The 15522-nt window shown below is 48.8% G+C and overlaps 2 protein-coding genes across 2 annotated transcripts in view; both read right to left on the bottom strand.

Moving 5' to 3' along the window:
- Positions 1–2813: 2813 nt before the first annotated feature.
- DRD5 (dopamine receptor D5) lies at positions 2814–7060 on the bottom strand. The gene has a single exon (XM_032254203.1). It carries the CDS (start codon positions 6561–6563, stop codon positions 5154–5156), a length of 1410 nt encoding a protein of 469 aa, XP_032110094.1. The 5' UTR covers positions 6564–7060; the 3' UTR covers positions 2814–5153.
- OTOP1 (otopetrin 1) overlaps positions 6606–15522 on the bottom strand; it is a 50817-nt gene continuing 41900 nt past the window's right edge. The window contains exon 10 of the mRNA XM_032253831.1: positions 6606–6876. Coding sequence (XP_032109722.1) covers positions 6606–6876 — 271 coding nt within the window. The remainder of the gene's footprint in view (positions 6877–15522) is intronic.

Below are 15522 nucleotides of genomic sequence, written 5' to 3'. Positions count from 1 at the left end.
CTGAGCACTGTGTTAATATCCTACAAATGGAACACATGTTTCCTCAGGTCCCATACCTGGAATGTCAAAATAGTATTTCATTAACAGTGTCAAGTAAAGGATTATAACCTATTATAAAAACCAAAGCCCCAGGCTGGGCATGGTGGCTCATACCTGTAAATTCCAGCACTTTGGGAGGCTGAGGTGGGAGGACTGTTTGAGCCCAGGAGCTTGAGATGAGCCTGGGCAGCACAGGGAGACCCTGTCACTACAAAAATAAAAGAAAAAATACCTTGGCATGGTGGCATATGCTTGTGGTCCCAGCTACTTGGAAGGCTAAGTGGGAGGATTGCTTGGGCCCTGGAGTCCAGGTCACAGCGATCTGTGATCACACCACTGTACTCCAGCCTGGACAACATAGTGAGACCCTGTCTCAAAAACAAGCAAAACTAGAAACCCAAGATTCTATGCTGATGTAAATAAATATATAAACAAATATTCTTCCTTACAGTGGAAAACCAACAATAAATTTAGAAAGATGGTAAATTTTTTTAAAAAAACACTGTTTGACAATCACAGTAATAACTGATTCAGGTAAGGGTCACTAATAAATGCTAAAAGCAATGAGTACAAATTTGAGAAATAATAGGATATTTTCATAGTCTCAAAACACTTCTCCAAAGGAAATACTTAGTAATTAGAAGGGGTAAAACAGTGGACAGCACGATAACCCCATGAGCAAAGTTAACATTGCTAGTGATGGAACTAATTGACAGCACCTGCCCCCCACGCGATGTGCTGGAGGAGCTCAGCATGGCATCTGTGATATTCCTGCCCAATGTGCATGACAGAATCTAATCACAGAAAAGCACCCAAGATCCCGAGCTGAAGGACGATTCTACCAGGTAAGTGGCCAGGTAATCTTCACAATGGTCAGTGTCATGAAAGACAAAGCGGCAGAAACTTTCAAATCACAGGAGGCAGCTAAATGCAACACATGGTCTTGGGTTGTTTTGTTATAAAGGACGTTATCATGAAGTCTGAATAAAGTCTGTAGATTAGATGAGAGAATTCCTTGTTTTTAGGAAATACGCAACAAAATATTCAAGGGTAAATAGGCATCACATCTTAGATGACTCGGAAGATAAAGGGAAGAACAGAGGTAAGTGATACAGTGAAATATTGATGTTGGGGGATCTGGGCAAACAATATTTAGGAATTCTTTGTACCGTGTCGCAAGGTTTCTATAAGTCTGAAACAATGTGAGGACAAGTTATTAAAAATAAAGCATAAAATGTAAAACATCTCTTCTGCAAATTCTTTGGCACTCTTCCCACAAAGAAGTAAAGTCTAATTCCCTCCCCTTGAATATCCTTTGGACTTAGTGACTCACTTCTAACAAATGAATATGGTTTATGGAGGTCTGGTAATAAAAGAAGATTCAGCATCTATCAGAATAAGGAAGTTCTGTGCTTTGTGTTATGCACACTCTGTGCAGTTAGTGTGCCCATTGCTCAGATAAGGAAGCTGGAGCTCAGAAAGCTGCCCAGATTCAAATGACTAAAAATGGTGGAGCCAAAATTCAACCTCAGGGCGGTGGAGCCTCCAATTCCAGGCAAGTGGCCTTGTGGACAGGTAGCTGGGACCTGGAGTGTGGACAGGTAGCTGGGACCTGGAGTGTGTCCACCTGGTCACGGCCTCTCAAGGGTTGCAACATGAGTGTTGGGGGCTGGATAATACTCTGTGCACCATAGGTTGTTTAACAACATCTTTGGCCTCTACTTACAAGATGGCAGGAGTACCTGACACCCAGTCGTGACAACTAAAATGGTCTCCAGACATTGCCAAATGTCTGAAGGGCGCAGGGTGCAAAATTCTCTCTGTTGAGAACCGCTGACCTTGAGGTAAACCCTGGTTCCACTGCTTACTTGTCACATGACTTTGGACAAACAACTCTTCAAGTTCCTCTGTGCCCCCGTGTCCTCATCTGTAAAACGGGAAGACAAAACATGTGAGGTTAATGTGAAGAATAAATAAGAATCCAGGAAAGCACTTGGCCCATCATGTAAGAGCTACTTTGCCCATAACCCTAGGGTGCCTTCCTTCCAAACACAAAGCTATTCACAGAGCAGGTACACAATGAAGAGCTGCTGTGGTGTGGCTGTAGGGATGAATCAATTAACCATTTCAGTAATAAATGAACAAAAAACTGAATGTTCTGATCTGTGCACTAGTGCATTTGCTGACTGAAGAAGTTCTGGCATCCTCTGTCACCATCAAAGAGCAGTTAGGATTGAAGACTCTGTGGCCAGGCTACCTGGATTCAAGTTCATCTCTGCCACTCAGGAGGTATGTGACCCCAGGCTGGTTATTTAGCCTGGCAATGCCTTCATTTCCTTATCTATAAAAAATGGAGTAATAAGAGTGTATTAATAAGAATGAATATACGTGTTGTACCCAGCACAGGCTGGGTCTCCATCATGCCTGCTGTGGTTGCATGGCAATTAACGTTAATCCTATCACACTCCTCTTTTATGGACCTCCAGCCACACTCCTCCAAGGGTGCCAGGAACAAGCCCATTTCCAAGCCTTTGCACTTGCCACTCCCTCTGCCTGGATTACTGTCCCTCCCAGACATTAGCAGCCCTCCAACTCTTACCCAGTCAAGGTCTCTCTTCATGTGGCTCTTTGGAAAGGTCCCCCCCCACCCCAACCTCCATAAATAAAACAGCAGCTTCACCACCCTATTCACCCTGGGTTTTTTGCAACAAAGCAATATCCTCTGCCTGGCATTATCTATCCTGGTCAATACAGCACAGTGCAATGCGGCGCAGTATAGTGGGGCAATCTTTATTGGCTTATCTCTCCACTGACTCACATAAATGTTCCAAGACAGCAGAGAATTTGATTGACAACTATATTCCCAGCATCTAGAACAGTGCCTAGTGCATAGTACATAATTATAAGGAATGGTGAATGATATTTTACAGAAGGGAATTCCAAAGTCTTCACATAATCCGTTTTCCATAACACAGGACTTATCTAAACTGGAGCCTACGACAGTGTTTTTCACAAAAGATTTTGGTTATGACAACCCATGCTTTAGAACAGAGTATTGTAAAGACTTCCCGATAGGTTAGATTTGAGTTTCTCAAACCATGACTGTGGACTCCAGAGAGACAGTAATAGGAATTCCACCAAACAAGGTTCACAAGGTGAACAGCAGTGGGAGATAATACAGAGCCTTGCCCCACTGGAGGGTGCATCATGCACAGGAGAAGCTCTAAGAGGTCCTGTTAAGAAGACAGATATTGAACCTGGGTTTGCTGAACTTATTTCACCTGAGACCCCATCCATTAACACCTGCATCACAAAGCACAATTTGGTAAACAGTGATCTAGCAAAAGTCTTTCCATTTACAGACACAGACAGAAAATGAGTCCCAGAAAGGTTAATTGACTCACTCAAGGTCATGTGGCAGTCTCCTGAATCCTAGGGTAGTGTGCTTTTCACTGCCCCCAATGTTGCCTAATGGTTTGCTTAGCTATCCACTCACAGGAGGTCAGAAACTGAACACAGACCTCAGGTTCCAGTATTATTTTGACTAAATTACATATAAAAATTGATGTACTGAGTAGGATTTGCTTTCAACCTCACTGTCCCAGAAATAGTCATTCATTCAACAAATATTTATTAAGTGTTATATGCCGGGAACTGCACATTTTGCAGTGATCAAGATATGGTTGCCCAGAAGACTGACAATGAAATTATCCTTAAAGAGATCAAAATTGATTGAACTGTCCTTGATAAAACTGCTTCAAAGCAGGGACTCGTAAGAAATTACATATTCACATTTCATTTGCTTCCATTAACGGCACTCATATTTAGATCTGATGTTAATAACATGCTCTCAACCGGTGTGGGTCTGGAATCAAACACTCCCCTTGACTGTGACTGTGCACACGGCAGAGAGGAAAAACAAAATGATTGGAGTTAGTTGGGCTCTTCTATTGAGCACCTAGACCTACAGATTTTCCAATTTCAGGTTCATTCGCATTTCATCTCTGGCTTCTACATTTTATTTAAAAAGCATTCCCCTATTTGCTATTGTCCACTAAGGAAAATGCCTGTTTAAAAAACAGGATTTCTTTTTTAAAGCATCTTCATTCACACATTTCAAAGCTCTTCAGAAAACACGATTTCTCAAAAGCCATGTCATTCTAAAACATGCTACAGATTTCACATGGAGAAAGAGCAAGCTATTATTCTACACAGTCTTTTCAATAAACTGATGGCATCTGTCTAGGAATCAGGAGAGTTGTCTTATTTCAAAAAAAAAAAAAATTCCAAATGAGAAAAAAAGAAATCTAGGCTTGAGAAGATCTAATGCCTTGCCACTGAAGCCAGGTTTGGGCACAGACCCCACATGCGTATAAGTAATAAAAAGAAACCTGAGAAAACAGAAGCTCTTCAACGTCCTTTGCCCTGTGTGTATCTTTAAGGCCAAACTGTAAAGAAAATAAGCATGTCCTTCCAGACCCAGCAAACATCTTTGCATTTTAAGGGTGCGCTCATGGTTTCTTCAGAAGCACTTCTGAAACACAAGGTAGCAAAGCAAACATAGTCACCCCATCATACAAATAATTTGTGTTTATTAGACACCAGAATAACTGAGTGAGACTTCCTCGGCTGTGATATAGAGACACCCACCAGCACGGAGAGAAGAAATGACATAAGCACAGAGCCACCAGAAGCCAGACCCAGGAAAGCTATGCTCCCACCACATCACTGCACACACACCCAACTTGCTGTTTAAAAATCAATTTAAACACTAACAATGACTGAAGAAGCCATTTGTTTAAAAAGGGAGGGGAGAGCATATTTTTTAAGGACCAAGTAACACTTTTTTTTTTTAAAGGAGCCAGCACCATACTCTCTTCTCTAATAGGATCACCTCTGGCAGTCTGGGTATATTTGACTGAGTTTATTGCAACTGCTTCTGCCAGTTCTTTGAACTACCAATCAATGGGGTGAGGTTTCTAAGCACACGAGCTACTACTCAGAAACACATGATAAACAGGGCAGCGCTGGAAAGGCATGTATTTGCGTGTGTGTGCATGCTTGTAGATGTCACTGCAGTTATGCAGATCCAGGAGGGAGTTTCTTAATGCCGTTTAATGGAATTCATTTGGGGTAAAAGGTATTATTTTGCCTAAAGAAATCTCTCCCTCGCAGGCCAGCTCCCAGACAGACTCTGCCACAGGGTCACCATCTGGGGACGTCTGATAGATCTGGGACATGCGATCGAAAGGGCCCTCCTCCTCGTCATCATTCACCGCGTTGGGCATCATGTGGATATAGGCAGCTGTGATTTCCTTCTGGAAGACGGTGTCCTGGTTGTAGGAGATGAGCTCATTGCTGATGTTGACCGTCTCCACCGGCGTGCGGGAGCAGAGGTGGTTGCACCCCAGCAGCTGGGCAAACACCTTCCGGAAGTCAGCGTTGAAGGCATAGATGATAGGGTTGAGTGAGGAGTTGGCCCAGCCAAACCAGACGAAGACATCGAAGGTGGTCTCACTGACGCAGGGGAAGCCTGCCGGGGGTCCTTCGGGGTGTCCACTGCAGAAAGGAACCATGCAGTTAAGGACGAAGAAGGGCAGCCAGCAGCACACGAAGACCCCCATGATCACCGACAGGGTCTTGAGCACCTTGGTCTCCTTCTTGATGGAAGCGCGCAGGCTGGTCTCCGGCGCGCAGGCGGCGCTGCTCCGGCAGCTCTGCGCGTGCTCCGCGGCCCTCTCCAGGGAGGAGATCCTGCGGATCTGCACCTGGGCGATGCGGTAGATGCGCGTGTAGGTCACGATCATGATGGCCACCGGGATGTAGAAGCTGACGAGAGAGGAGGAGATGGCGTAGGTTCGGTTAAGGCTGGAGTCACAGTTCTCTGCCCTCACGTCGGGCTCCCAAACGTCCTCCCAGGGCGTCCCGTTAGCCAGGTTGTTCGGCAGGTCCAGTCCGCCCCAAGAGCCCACCTGGTCCCTGTGCCAGTTGAGCTGGACTGGAATGAAGGAGATGAGGACGGACAAGGTCCAGGCCAGGCCGACCATGACCAGGGCCATGCGCTGGGTCATCTTGCGCTCGTAGCGGAAGGGCCTGGAGATGGCCCAGTAGCGGTCCACGCTGATGACGCACAGGTTCAGGATGGAGGCGGTGGAGCACATGATGTCGAAGGCCACCCAGACGTCGCAGAACGCTCCAAAGGGCCAGTAACCGGCCACCTCGGCGACCGCCTTCCAGGGCATGACCAGCAGCGCCACGAAGAGGTCTGACACGGCCAGAGACACGATGAAGACGTTGGTCATCTTGGCGCGCAGGTGGCGGCTCCGCACGATGGCAGCACACACCAGCACGTTGCCCAGCAGGGTCCAGATGATGAGTACGGTCAGCAGGCCGGCAGTGACCACCTGCGCCGGCCCCAGTGGCGGTGCCCCAGCCGAGCCCCCCAAGGCGTTTTCCTGCGCCAGCTGCTGGTGCAGCGCGAACTGCCCCGGGTACGCGGTGCCGTTGCTCCCCGGCGGCAGCATTTCTGGCTGGGCTGCAGGGGCGGCCTGTGCGCGGTCCCAACTTCAGCCCTGCGACCCTCGGGCAGCCCCATCGGGCACCCCGAGGATGCGCCCCCTCAGCCAAGGGACCCTCGAGCCCTGAGGGGCGCTCACCGTGAGCTGCGCCGGGCCCCGGGGCGCGCGGGGACTTCTCTCGCCGCCTGAAGCGCCTCTGGCTCGGTGGCCGCGGTGCGTCCCTCCAGTCTCGGCGCTGGGGACAGGAAGCCGCTGGTGCCCGCTGACGGCCAGGGCTGTTCTCTGGAGTTCGCAGCGCGCCGGGCGGCAGCGGCAGCAGCTATGTCGGGTTCGGAGCCAGAGAAGACAGCGAGCCGCCACTGAGTGGCTGGGGCAGGCAGCCGCGGGCGCCGGGAGCTGCGGTGCTGCCGCTGTCCCAGGCTGCTCCCGGGCCCCGCGTCCCGCCCCCAGCGCCTCCGCGCTCGGCTCTCTCGCGCTCCCGCCCTATCTGTGCCTTGGCGCTGTCGCTCCTCGCGCTCAGCGCTCCGGAGTCTAGGGGCGATCCCGCAGGTCCGAGAGGCGCCCCAGCGCCAGACCCTAGCCCCGGGAGAGGAAAATTCTCCCCGGGAAGACGGAATGGTGCTTGGAGCAGCCCTGGAGCCCTAGCCCTGGCCATGCTTGGGGAACAAGAGGCAGGGTAGGAAAGAGGACTCGAGGGCTTCCAGAGGGGAAAGAGCTTTTGCAGGGTAAAGGGGGCGGCCTTGGATTGCCCACAGACCTGAGTCCCAATCCGGACTTTATTCTTGGCTCTGCGACTTTGAGCGCCTTTACCCGGCCTTGGTTTCCTTCTCCGCGGCGTGGGATAATGATTCCTATTCCTGTGGCGATGTCAGGGGAAGCCGTCTAGGAAGAGGTGGCCAGTAGAAAGTGTCTCCTAGGAACAGGCTCCTGCTTCCCCTAGCCCCTCCCTCAACACCCTGAGGCTGGGGTTTAACCTGATCTCTTGGGAGACTCTCCTTTTCCCCACCACCGCCCCCAATCCTTGAGCGATCTTTCCGTTGGGGAATAATTTGGGATGAACCGAAAAGATCAGAGGAAGAAGAGAGCTCCCCAGAGAGTTGGAAGCCTCTTCTTTCAGGGCACTTTTAAGAGGGATGGATAAACAGCTCAGTGTTTAACAAAAAAGGAACTGAGGGCGCCCAAAACCCAAACTGGAAAAAAAGAATCGTGGAAAACAGTGAAGAGGGAAAACAGTATTCCTGAGCTCTGAGCACAACTACCAGCTGACAGTGGCATTTATGAAGCGTTTCTGCCTCTGCTGGTGTTAAGCTCAGCTGAAGGCAGCTGGGAGAGAAAGAGATGTGACAGCAGCCAGCTGCACAGCTCCGTCTGCCACCAGCTGGCCCAGACACCTGCAGCATGATGAGGTCTAGAAACAGACTGGACTTTCTCCTCCCTTCCTAGTCTCCCCCTCCACCAAACCCACCTGCACCCTGTACCAACACCTGCAAATGTCCCAGCTTCTCAGACATAGGCTGCTCAGCCGAAGCAGTCCCTTCCCCCAAACTCCTTCCCTTTTAGTGCTTTCTGCTGCTGGAGAGGGCAAGACTATCTGTCCAGGTGCCTAAACCTGAAACTAAAGAGTCATCCTCACCTGCTGTCTCTCCTCATCTTCTGGGAGCTGGACCACTCCTCTCACCACTGTTATCCCTGTCCAGAACTGTGCCTCCTCCACCCTGTTCGATGGTGGCACTCTCTTGGTACTCTCCTGCCCTGATCCTCTGTCTTCCCGGTAGGCAGTGATCTTTCCTGGATGTGACTATGATCATCTCACTCCCCTGATGAGACACCTCACTGTGTTTCACGATCACTCCCTGCGGCCCATGTTCCTGGCCAGGCATGCAAAGTCTTTTCCGCATCTTGCCCTCATCTTTGCCCACAGCTCCTGCTTCTTCTCCTGCCACCCCTTTGCATACAGCCTGGATTCAAGCTGCCACCACCATCGCCACCGCCTAAAAAGAACACCCATTGTAAATGGTCACGTGATAATTCCTCAACCTGGAATGACCTTCCCCCATCCTCTCCTGGAGAACACCAACTCATGATGTCAGAAAAGAACTTGGATTTTGGAGACAGGGGTTTGAATTCCAGTCATTCATTCTTTTATTCAGCAAATATTTAACAAGTATTTACTTGTCCCAGATGTTGTTTTACTCACTGGTTACACAGTGGGAGGCAGAGAGAGAGAGAGGGAGAGACCCTACTCTAAAAGTTTGAAGCCTAGATAGGCTTTAAGCCAGCAGTAATCCAAAGAAATGCACAATTACAAATGCGACATGGGCTGTGAGGGGAAGTTCACAGCCTTATGGAAGTGTACAATAGTTGGGGAGGTTGGCCAAGGCAAGATGTTTATGGAAGGCTTTCCTGGAGAAGTTTCTCTTTGGGTTGAATCATAGTTAAGTAGGCAAAGAGGAAGCCAGAGGGAAGGGAAGTATGGCAGACAGGAAGAATAGGCACTTTACCAGCTTTGGGATCTTGGGCAGGTCGCTTGATCTCTGTGAGCTTCAGTTTCCTCATCTGGGATATGGATTAATAATAGTCATTTAAAAAGTGTGATGAGACCAAAATAATTAATGCATGTGTTCAGAACCACCCATTTTTCTCCCTCTACTGTATCTGTGCACTTTCTTAACCTGGGCTGCCCTCCAGAAAGGATTCCATTCTGGCTTTTGTGGTAGTCAGAGAGTGGATGTATGATTAGATCTGAGAAGCTGGAGGAGGAAGGAATGGTCCCAAAAGGAAGAGACTGTGCTTGTCTTCACAATAAAGACCAGAGAAGTGGGGAGAGGGCCTGAAAACTGGGGGTGGAGTTTTGCAGGGAAGATTGCGTGAAAGAGGTGAGGGAACTGGAATCTGGGGAAAAGTGGATAGGAGATTAAAAGGGAATTCTAGAGAACGATCCCTACTGATTTCACAGAACTTAAGAAATGAAAGTAAAGGTCCACATATGGTGGCTCACACCTGTAATCCCAGCACTTTGGGAAGCTGAAGCAGGTGGATCACTTGAGATCAGGAGTTCGAGACTAGCCTGGCCAACATGGAGAAACCCTGTCTCTACTAAAAACGCAAAAATTAGCCAGGTGTGGTGGTCTGTGCCTGTAGTCCCAGCTACTCAGGTGGCTGAGGCAGGAGAATCGCTCAAACCCAGGAGTCGGGGGTTGCAGTGAGCCAAGGTTGCATCACTGCACTCCAGTCTGCTGGGCAGGAAAGCAAGACTTTGGAATTTAAAAAAAAAAAAAAAAAAAAAAAGGAAAGAAGGAAGGAAAGAAGAAAGGGAGGGAGGAAGGGAGGAAGGGAGGGAGGGAGGAAGCGAGGAAGGAAGAAAGGAAGGAAGGAAGGAAGGAAGGAAGGAAGGAAGGAAGGAAGGAAATAGAAATTCAAGTAAAGAATTTGAGTTTGAAAATTGCCTTTTGTCTACCAAACTTGAGCCTGCTTAAAGACTGAGCAACACGGATCTCTATAAGTTGTGCAATGTTAGAACCTCTCCATCCTTTAAGAGCCAGCTCAATCACTTCTCCAGAAAGACTTACTGAGTCCTCTGCACTGAGCAGGTGTCCTGCGCTCCAGGAGAGCACTGGGTTGGCTCCTAGTGTAGCTGTTATGACCCTAGACTGCATCATCCTTCACATCACCATCCGGCCTCCAGAATCCCAGCTTCTTAAATCAAGAAATTGTGTCTTGTTCATGGCTGAATTCCCCAAGCAAACACAGTGAGTGGGTGCTTGACAAATCTTTGCTGGTAATGAACGAAAAAGGGGATTTTGTGCCCAATACCATGTAATCAATGCACAGAAGATTCAATCAACCAAGAAAGGTACACAGACGCTGGCCACACACACTGACATTTGTTTTCAGATATTCCACTCCAGTCCCCCTGACTTCCACCAATCCATTCATTCATTCCACAAGCATTTCTGATGGGGTGGAGGCAGGGCCATACAGGGTGTGTAAGTCACCAACAAGGTGGGTTTGTATAATGAATATAAAAAACTTCCAGCAGAAGATGGTAAAGTGTATCAAGAAAGGGCTCTCTTCAACATCGCACAACTGCACTCCAGCTTGGGTGACAGAGGGAGACTCCATCTCAAATTTTAAAAAAAAGTGGGGGTGGGGGTGCTCTCTTTTTCTAATTAGCACAAGATTGTTCTGCGTCGGGTTCTGCTGCAACCATCTCTCAGATCCTAATCCTCATCTTTCTTGGGCTTATATTATTGAGGAGAGAGAGAAATAAACAATTTCAAAATAGTGTCATATAATGCTAAGCGCTATAAAGAAAATTGAACAGAATGAAAGAGACAGTAGCAAGGCTAGAGGGAAAAGCTACTTCAGAATGAGTTGTCAAGGAAGCCTCTTTGCAATCAGAAAGGTGACAAGGATTTAGTCAGGCAAATATCAGGGGTAAATCATTCTTGGAGGAAAGTAAGCCCAGGCAAAGGCCCTGGGGCAAATTGAGCTTATTTGATAAAGAGGTAAAAGGGTCAGGATGTCTGTAGCAATCGTGGCCAAGGGAAGGAGAGGTATGAGACAGAGGAGGTGAGCCCTGTTGCCATGGTGAGACCATGAGGATTTATTCTAAGTTCCGGGTACCTGGAGTTCAAGTCCCCTGAACTGGATGATAACTACAAGCCCTCATATCTCAATGCTACAGTCTTCAAGCCCCTGTTATATAAGAGTTTGGAATCTTCAGAGATGACAGGAAACACCAGAATGCTATGGTGGAGCATATCTAGGGGCCTTCTCCCAGCTCAGACCCTTTGACTGTAAAAAGACACAGGTTTTAAAGCTGAGATCCACAAAGCTCTAGCAAAGGCAGCACAAACACCAACCAATGACAGCAGGTGCTGCCTGTCACCCTCGAGCACTAGGCAGGTTCCAGAGCACCCTTGCTGCGCCGGCCTCTAATAATTGATTATAGGAAGGTCTGGGGTAGTCCCCAAAGCTGGGATGTCCAAAGTAGCTGGGACCAGTCAGGAGGCTCAGGGCAGTGGCAGGAAAATGTTTTCCTCCCGGGTAGAGCCACAGTGAGGTGTCCAGGCTGGATATCCGTGGCAAGAAGGACCATGGCACAGCGCCAAGACCTGGGGAACAAACCCCATTGGAGCTGAATCCAGAAAAACAACCTTTTTCTAATTCACTCTCCTGCCCCTCATGTAATCATTGTATTTTCGGGTGTACCTGGACTACTCTGAAACATTCAAAACATCCTTCATCACCTCCCCAACATGTGCGTCAGTCTTTGCTTCCTTTTTACTTGCTTCCACTTGCTCCTTGTGGCAGAGATGGCTCCCAGCAGATCCCTCCCTACATTTGCTGGGTTCCCTTGCTGTCAGGTGGAGGCTAGGGAGCCAGATTCTGGCCAATAGAATATGGGCAGAAGTGATGTGAACCACAGATCTGAGCCTTAGAAACATCCCACAGGATCCTGAGCTTTTCCTCCGGCTGCTGCAGTGGGCTTGGAAGCCACATGTGTTATAGAAGTGTACCTACAGATGGAGAAGGCCCATGTGCTAGTTAGTCTCCAAAGATGGTGCATCAGGCAATTCTTGCATTGCTATAAAGAAACATCCGAGACCGGGTAATTATAAGGAAAAGAGGTTGAATTGGCTCAGGGTTCTGCAGGCTTTACAAGAAGCATGGTGCTGGCATCTGCTCCGCTTATAGGGAGGCCTCAGGAAGCTTACAGTCATGAGCAGGCACATCACGTGGCCAAAGCAAGAGCAAGCAAGAGAGTCGGCAGGTGTGGGACAGGACATGCCACATACTTTTAAATGACCAGATCTCACAAGAACTCACTATCTTGAAGACAGCACCAAGCCATGAGGGCTCTACCCTCATGGTCCAAACAACTCCAGCACTGGAGATTGCAATTTAACATGAAATCTGGGTGGGGATCGATAACCAAATTATAGCAGAGGGCCTCCCCTGGAACCAGACCCCCTGGTTTCCAGGCGCCTCCCATACTGCTTCTGGGCTGGTCCCCTGGGAAGCCAAGAATGCAGTGGATCTGATTCTGCTTGGGGGCTGAGGCTCGGCCATGAGGGGGCTTGCAGCTGCCACTTTGGTCTTTTGGAACCTTTGCTCATGAGAGTCTCCCTGCTGGGCCCCAGCCACCATGCTGTAAGAAGTGAAAGTCATGTGGAGAGGCCACGTGGAGGTTTTCTGGTCTAGAGCACAGCTGAGCTCCCAGAAGACAGCATCAATGGCTGGCCATGTGAGCCAGCTGGCATGGGCACTCCAGACCAGCCTGTCCTTCTGTCACCTTAGCTACAGGGAAGGCCCATGACTCCAGAAATGCCCATCATTATGCTGAATGCCCTGGCCTCAGTGGTCCACAAGGTGTGGAAGCATGTCCCACAAGGCTCAGACAGCGTTCTGGCCGGGATTGATGTGTAGATGCTGGTTTTCTTTCTGCTGAGTGGCTCTGCTGTGATGTGGTGGGCCTCAGGTTTCCAGGGTTTCCAGGTGGTCATTTTCCTTATTTGCAGTAGAAGGAATAAGGCCCATATAGAGAAGAGAGCAAATTACAGGGAGAGAAAGAGAAAGAAGTAGGGAGAGGGAGGAAGAGAAAAAGAAGGAGGGAGGGAAGGAGGAGAGGAAAGAAAAAGAGAAGAAAAAGGAGAGGGAAAGGAAGAGAAGAGAAAGAGAAAATGACTTCTTTCAACCTCTACCTTCAGTGACACCATGGTCTTCACAGTCACAGAGTCAGTAAGTCACCCTTTAGCTGAAACGTGTCTACGTGGAGTTTCCATTGTCACTCACATCTGACAAAGCCCTGCCTAGCACACGGAATAAAGCATGTTCGGCAGTGGCATGAGAACAAGGGACTGCCTGGTTGGTGGGCGGCATGGGAAATGGCTGTCCAGAAGATGACACTTGGGCTGCAGGGCAAAGTGGAATTCACATCCTGTGGGGTGGAAGTGCGTCCCTAACAGAGGGAACAGCGTGGGCAAAGGCTCAGAGGTAGGAAGCTTTACATGCGAAAGTATACATTTTTAGAACACTAAAGAGTCTCCCTGTTATCCAAAAGATTGAGTTTCTTATCATTTTTTGGCCAGGCGTGGTGGCTCACACCTTTAATCCCAGCACTTTGTGAGCCAAGATGGGCAGATCACCTCAGGTCAGGAGTTCAAGACCAGCCTGGCCAACATGGTGAAACCCCATCTCTACTAAAAACACACAAATTAGTTTGGTTTGGTGGCAGACACCTGTAATCCCAGCTACTCGGGAGGCTGAGAGAGAAGAATTGCTTGAACCCAGGTGGCAGAGGTTGCAGTGAGCCGAGATCACACGACTGCACTCCAGCGTGGGAGGCAAAGTGAGACTCCATCTTAAAAAAAGATCAAGTTTCTCATCACTTTTGGAAACTGAGAGTTTCTCTATACCCATAAGACCTTATGATGCAAAATAGAAAATAATATGCAGCTAGGACTCCACAGCCTTCAGTCTTCCCCGGGGAGGGCTCCATGAGCTGCTTGTCTGGTGGGGATGGTGGTTCCTGTAAGCCTCTTATCCAGGCTCTTTCCCACAAAGGGTTGGGCAGAGTGAAAAACTACTGGGAACCAAGATATCTCTCTGACATTGGCTTGTCAGAGCTCAGCCTCATCAGAACAGACTTTAACCAACTAAGCGGCTAATAAACTCCAGCTTCATTTCTTCCAGCCAGAGCCCTGATCTCAGGGGCTGACAGCAAGGAAATGGTCCTTTCAAACACCTGGCTCCTGCAACATTGTACTAAGAGGATTTAAAAAAAAAAATTTAGCACAGTTTTAGCACAGAGCGAGTTTTCCTAATCCAGTTAGCGAATATTCTTCTGTTTGAACTCACTGTCCCTCCTTTTTCTGAAGATGTATTTTAAATTGGATTTGCTTCACTGAGAGAAATGGCAAAATGGATAAGAAAAGGGGTCGGATTTTGCTGCAGCCATTGCTGGTATCAAAAGACGACTCAACTCTGTCTTACAGCAAGAGAAGCTCTGTTCGTGGCTGCAGGACACACTCTGAGCTCCCGGCCACCAGCCCCGCCGATGCATCCAGCTTGACACAGGGCAGGGAACGTTGTGTATGTGGGGAAAGGGCAGGTGGAAAGGCCCAGGTGATGAGCCAGCCACCTCATCTCTAGCATAGGCCCCTGATGGTGGCCCTAAAGCCTCCTCTCGAAATCCAAAGCTCAGCTCCCCAGTTCAGGAGCAAGGAGGTTTCTGGCACGTTAAAATGGCTAACTCAGCCAGGCACAGTGGAGGCGTTGGAAATAACCAGCCTGGAGCTGAGAGGTCAGCTTGAAAAGCAGCATTCGGATGCAGGTGGGCCCTTGGCTGTGAATTCAGCCCATGGTCTGAATGAGCATCGTGCATCATAGCACTTGTCAATTGCTGGTGGGCTCCAAGCTGAGGGAATGTGCTTGTTCAGGGAAGGGCACACTCCCCCATTTCTCCCCGAACCACGCTTCTGCCTTGGGACCCTACAGACACAAGGGCCCTCCCCTTGCCCTGTTGCTTCGTGTGGCTTAGTCTTGCTTAACGAACCTGCTAAGTGTGGAGGCTGAGGCCTGCATGTAGGGGAAACAGGGACCACCTGGAAATGGTGAAAGCACTTTGTTAAAGTGGTGCCTTCCCATCGCAATTGCCAGGCCCATGATGAGAAGACATTGCAGGAAAGCAAAGCACGACTCGGACTGTAGAAAAAGATAGATCAATAGATGGGGCTTTATGTGGTTATCCCACCACCCCAGGCTGCTGACCCCACCCACACTCAAGCTTAGCCCCTGTAGCTTAGAACCCAAGGGCGCTTCTGAGCTGAGGCAGATTTCAGGGAGTACTAGTTAGGATAGGTCAGCTGCAAGTAACCAACCAACAAACCAAACACACAGCAAACTCTGGCCCTCAGGGCTAAATCCAGCCCACCACCTATTTTTTTTTTTTTTTTTTTTT

Source organism: Sapajus apella, unplaced genomic scaffold (assembly GCF_009761245.1).
Source record: "Sapajus apella isolate SASKATOON/1434 unplaced genomic scaffold, GSC_monkey_1.0 scaffold85, whole genome shotgun sequence".
NCBI classification, from domain to species: domain Eukaryota; kingdom Metazoa; phylum Chordata; class Mammalia; order Primates; family Cebidae; genus Sapajus; species Sapajus apella.
The sequence above is the reverse complement of the archived record's forward strand: the minus strand, read 5'-3'. Positions and strand labels throughout refer to the sequence as shown.